Source organism: Cynara cardunculus, unplaced genomic scaffold, assembly GCF_001531365.2.
Source record: "Cynara cardunculus var. scolymus isolate 2C unplaced genomic scaffold, CcrdV1 Un_Scaffold_2675, whole genome shotgun sequence".
NCBI classification, from domain to species: Eukaryota; Viridiplantae; Streptophyta; class Magnoliopsida; order Asterales; family Asteraceae; genus Cynara; species Cynara cardunculus.
The window spans coordinates 70880-76714 of record NW_020201179.1 but is presented as its reverse complement, the minus strand read 5'-3'; the positions used below and the strand labels follow the sequence as shown (position 1 = coordinate 76714).

The following is a 5835-nucleotide window of genomic DNA, read 5'->3' as shown; positions in this document are numbered from 1 at the left end:
CCTACTTGGAACTCCAAAGGTCGACGTCTTCTATCCGTATAACTCCCTTGTCTATCTTGTGCAACCTTTAACCTCTCCCTGATCTGTACTATTTTATCAGATGTCTGTTGGACTAACTCGGGTTCAGCTAGTTGTCTTTCTCTAGTGTCTGCCCAACAAATTGGAGTTCTACACTTACGGCCATACAACGCTTCAAATGGTGCCGCCTTGATGCTCGAATGGTAATTGTTGTTATAAGCAAATTCTATCAATTGGAGGTAGTTGTCCCAACTACCTCCAAAGTCAATTACGCAAGCTCTCAACATATCTTCTAATGTTTGTATCGTCCTTTCACTCTGGCCATCAGTTTGAGGATGATATGCGGTACTCATGTTCAACCGCGTTCCCATTTCTTGTTGAAAACTTGACCAAAACCTCGAAGTAAACCTAGCATCTCTATCTGAGACAATAGATATCGGCACACCATGCCTCGACACAATCTCGTTGACATAAAGTTGGGCCAATTTTCTAATGTATACTTGTCGCTAATCGGTAAGAAGTGAGCAGATTTCGTTAGTCGGTCCACAATTACCCATATGGCGTCGTGCCCCTTTACGGTCCTTGGAAGTTTGGTGACAAAATCCATCATGATCATATCCCACTTCCATACTGGGATCTCCATTTATTGTAACATTCCAGACGGTCTTTGATGCTCGGTCTTCACCTTCAAGCACGTCAAACATCTCCCCACATAGTCAGCTACTGCCCTCTTCATACCAGGCCACCCATAGCTTTCTTTTATATTCTTGTACATCTTATTACTACCTGGATGCATAGTATATTTAGACTTATGTGCTTCGTCCATCACTACATTTCTTAGATCTCCCAAACTAGGAATCCAAACCCGATTCCCATGTCTATATATTCCATCTGGTCCAGCTGTCAAGGTCTTAATTTGTCCAATCATTCTCTCCTTTTTGATGTTCGTTTCGAGTAGAGCTTCCTTTTGGACATCCCGTATTCGGTCTAAAAGCTCCACTTTAACACTCATCCACATGGCTTGGACTCTGATTGATCTGTTTCTCTCTTTCCTACTAAGCGCATCGGCAACTACATTTGCCTTACCTGGATGGTAGTGAATCTCACAATCACAATCCTTAAGTAGTTCCATCCATCTTCTTTGTCTCATATTTAGCTCCTTTTGATCAAACAAATACTTAAGGCTCTTATGATCAGTATAGATCATGCACTTCGTACCGTACAAATAGTGTCTCCAGATTTTTAGCGCGAAGACAACAGCTGCTAATTCCATGTCGTCAGTTAGGTATTTCCTCTCGTGTTCTTTCAACTGACGAGACGCATATGCAATGACCTTGCCTCGCTGCATTAGTACACAACCTAAACCCATCTTTGATGCATCGCTATAAATGGCAAAATCTTCTACTCCCTCTGGTAGTGCTAAAACTGGTGGCGTGCTTAGTCTCTCCTTAAGTGTCTGAAATACTTCCTCTTGTTTTGTACCCCAATCAAACCTAACTGACTTCTTCGTCAGTGTCGTCAAAGGCGTGGCTATCTTGGAGAAATCTTGGATAAACCTTCGGTAATACCCTGCTAGGCCTAGAAAACTTCGGATCTCCGATACTGACTTTGGTGATTCCCAGTTCATAACTGCATCAATCTTAGCCGGATCCACCTTGATTCCTTCTGTGTTGACTACGTGACCGAGAAATTGTACCTCATGCAACCAAAACTTGCATTTTAAGAACTTGGCGTACAATTGCTCCTTTCCTAGTAATTCGAGAATCAACCTTAAATGTTGTTCGTGCTCCTTATCATTTTTCGAATAGATCAAAATGCCATCTATAAAGACTATGACAAATTGGTCCAAATACGGTCCACAAACTCGATTCATCAAGTCCATGAATGCCGCAGGTGCGTTTGTTAATCCAAACGGTATTACCACAAATTCGTAGTGTCCATAACGAGTCCTAAAAGCGGTCTTTGACACGTCCTCTTCTTGAACCTTCAACTGATGATAACCCGACCTCAAATCGATTTTCGAGAAACAGTTGGCTCCTTGCAGCTGATCGAAAAGGTCGTCGATCCTTGGCAATGGATATCTGTTATTTATCATGACTTTGTTCAACTCCTGATAATCGATGCACATCCTCATTGTGTCGTCTTTCTTTTTGACGAATAAGATTGGTGCTCCCCATGGCGACGAGCTTGGCCTGATAAACCCTTTATCTAAGAGTTCTTGCAATTGCTTCATCAGCTCTTGCATTTCCGTTGGGGCTAAGCGATAGGGCGCCCTTGCGATTGGTACCGCACCTGGTACCAAATCGATTTGGAACTCTACCTGACGTTCCGGTGGTATTCCCGGTAATTCATCAGGAAATACTTCTGGGTAATCCCTTACCACTGGAACATCATGTATTGCCTTCTTTTCGAGCTTGGTGTCGATGGTGTATGCCAAGTAAGCCACACATCCCTTCCGCAAACACCTATTCGCCTTAACTGCATTGATTAACCCTACGCCACACTTCTTTCGATCACCGTAAACATGAATTGTTTCTCCTTCCGGAGTTTGAATCTTAATCATATTTTTATTGCATACGATAGTATGCACATGATTGTTGGACAGCCAATCCATCCCTAAGACCACGTCAAAACCTCCTAAGCACATCGGCATCATCCTAACGGGGAAATCCTTCCCATCTATAACAATTGTGCATTTATCAAATACTTCGTCTACCTTACACTGACTACCGTCGGCTGTTTCTATAGTGTAGGTTTTGTCTAGTCTACAGGCACTCCTATTCAGATATTGGCAGAAGGTGGTAGATACAAAACTACCGTTTGCACCCGAATCAAATAATACATGTGCATACACATTGTTAATAGGGAACATACCGGATACGACGTCGGGCGTTTCCTTGGCCTCCTCCAAGGTCATTTTGTAAGCTCGACCATGTCCCTTGGGTAGCTCCTTCCTATTTTCCGGTCTCCTTCCAAATCCGTTATTCGTTGTCTTCCCGTGGGGTGTCACACTATTCCGACGCTTTGGGCAGTCAGGTCGTATATGTCCCATAGCCCCACATTCGTAACAAGTCTTTCCTTCTGGGTACTCTCGTGCGGTGTGCCCCGGTTTGTCACATTTATAGCACGTCAGGCTCCCCGCTCTGCACTCTCCCCTATGCCTCTTGTTGCATTTGTTACATGAAGGGATAGTGAATTCTTCACTTCATGTTTTAGCCAGAGTCGGAGTCCATTTGGATTTCTTGTTGAACTTGCTCAATCCTTCCCACCTTCTCTTTGCTTCTCTTCTATCACCAGTCTCTCTAGCGTTGTTCTCCTCTGCCACCTTTGCCATCTCCACTGCTTGTACAAATGCGGTCGGCTTAGTCATGTCCATGTAACGTTTGATTTCGATTCTTAGGCCATCCTTGAAACGACCTATCTTTCTCTCCTCGGTAGCCACCTGGTAACTGGCGAACCTCGCTTTTTCAATAAACTCGTTAACATATTCTTGAACTGACAACGATCATTGCTTTAATCTCAGAAATTCGGATTCTAGCTTGTTCACCTCCGTTTGCGAGCAGTACTTATCCATCATCGTCTTTTTCATTTGTTCCCAAGTCATGGCAGCAATATCCTCATCACCTCTGATTGCACACTCAGACTCCCACCAATGCAATGCATAGTCCACAAAGGTTGTAGCAGCATAAGTCACCTTTTGATCTTCCGCGCATCTACAATTTTTGAAGCAGCTCTGCATCTTGGCCACCCAGTTCATCAGGCCAACTGGGTCCTCTATTCCTTTAAATTCCTTCGGCCCGGTGCCTTTAAATGTTTTAAAACTGCATCCTCTCTCCTTTGCAGTCAACTCGGTTCTCTTGATGATGAGCGACTCCACCTTCTCTTTATCAGACACTTCCACCCTTTCAGGGACTTGAGTGTTCTCGTGTCGAACGCTTCTTTCCTCCCCACCTTCATTATCCTTAAGTCTGTCACCCAACATTTCTTTAAGCATATTTGGCAACGTATCCCGGAGGACTTGTGCCATTTGTTCAGCCATCACTTCCTTTATGAGAGGAATTTCTCCTCCTTGGCCCCCTTGGCTCCTACCGATAGCCAAACTAGCTGGCGTGGATGGGGTCGTACTCGAACTAGCGGTTTAGACACTTCTGCTACCTCGACTTTGGGCTCGTGTCCGTACCAGAACTGTCGGTTGGGCTACGCCATTGATACCTCCCCCATTGCGGGCGTTCCTTGTTGATCCGCGAGAAACCATACTGACACAATAGAGTATTATTGTTTCAACAAGGTTCTAGAGTCGACTAAACGTATTACACTAATGTATATACATTATACGTATACATATACATATATAGTATAATCACTATATATCAGCGAAATACATGATAAGGAATTCACGTCGCTATTGCATAATGCTCCAAAAGATATATATATATATATATATTTCGTTCCAATACAATCCTGGGAAGAGAGAGACATTACAAAATCCCATTTACTTACAAAAGATGGGATGCTTCACGGTTCTAAATACAGGTAAATGTTCCAAAAAATCTATTGTAGCACTGGCTAGAAGAAAACTACCTAAACACGTACAATTGATGTGGATGGGCTGGAGTGCCACCACACACAAGCCCTTGGGCCATTCTTGATGCATCGGACCCATTCGGAGAAATAACCCCTTACTACACCAGCATTGTCTACAGTCATTCTCTTATAGAAGTGAACTCTGTCTCTAATTCTAGTGCCTACTGGGCGAGCAACAATTATCCGCTCCTGTTCAAGCACAACTTTGTCCCAAATTAGGGAATGACACTGGTCCGACAAGTCCGCATTCTCTTCAATTAGCTCGATTAGGGCTCCTCCTTGTTTGACATGTGCCCGCTGAAGATTGTTCAGCCATTCGTTCAGTCTAGTATTGTCATCTAGCGTTCGGGTCACACTCTCTCTTAGCCTTGTGTTCTTGCCCCTCAGGTTCTCTATAGTCTCCATCATGTCCTCACGGGTAGGGGTGCGGGGCGTGTAGTCCACCGAAGGCTCGGGTGTGGTCCTTCTCCTGATGGGATCTCGCGATGGCACCTCACCAGTGTGGGCCAGACTATTGCTTCTGGACCGGGTGCGGGAAACCTGTCTGGTGCTAGGGCGATGACTGTCAACCGATCCTCTACTCGGTCCTAGTCCGTAGGGTGTCCTACTTGTTCCGTTTCTGCGCCCGCGTCCGCGTCCGCGTCTGGTAGACCTGGTGTGAATGGTGTAAACCATGTCTCCTACAAGTCATAAAAGGAGCACTATGTCGGATAGTAACGTAGGATCAAACTTAGTCGTATGATAAGCAATACTAATACGCCATAAACATGCGATCTAACAATCCTCTTGGTTTAAGCTTAGGCTAAGTAAATCTTAACCTAATTACCTTAAACTAAAGCTTCTAACAATCCTCTCAGTTTAAGCTTAGGCTAGGTAAATCTTAGCCTAATTACCTTAAACTAAANGATCGATTAAGTCAAGTTTTGATGTATTTGTGAACGTTATGTAAAATTCTAACTCATGTTATGTCGATGAATCATTTTATTTTGAACAACTTGAAATAGTGTTATTTATKAACTGTTGCTATGACTCGCTTGCCTGTTACATCTCGTGATTCCGCTTTAGCGGGGTGTGACATATCTATAACATATGCAAGAAAACTAACACATCCCTTCTGTACATATTTTCGAGCCTTTAAAACCGAAATAAGGCTAGAGTAATGATCTCGTCGATCCCCGTAAATCACAACCTTTCCTTTTTTCGGTAAGTCTATATGAATCATCTTTTCATCAC

At 43.7% G+C, this 5835-nt stretch overlaps 1 protein-coding gene across 1 annotated transcript; it reads right to left on the bottom strand.

Moving 5' to 3' along the window:
- Window positions 1-661: 661 nt before the first annotated feature.
- Window positions 662-3070, bottom strand: LOC112503199. The gene is made up of 3 exons (XM_025107272.1): window positions 2220-3070; window positions 1606-2099; window positions 662-1104 (listed from the first exon to the last, which is right to left on the bottom strand). Exons 1-3 carry the CDS (start codon window positions 3068-3070, stop codon window positions 662-664), a joined length of 1788 nt encoding a protein of 595 aa, XP_024963040.1.
- Window positions 3071-5835: the final 2765 nt, after the last annotated feature.

Bases quoted from the DNA above. Each gene is read 5' to 3' on its own strand.
- LOC112503199 (XM_025107272.1), bottom strand. From the start codon at position 3,070: ATGGGACATATACGACCTGACTGCCCAAAGCGTCGGAATAGTGTGACA. The intron at 2,100-2,219 runs GTTTATCAGGCC...GATAAATAACAG, and splicing joins CAAGAACTCTTAGATAAAGG to ATATCCATTGCCAAGGATCG. The intron at 1,105-1,605 runs GTTTTCTAGGCC...ACTACCATCCAG, and splicing joins GTCAGTATCGGAGATCCGAA to GTAAGGCAAATGTAGTTGCC.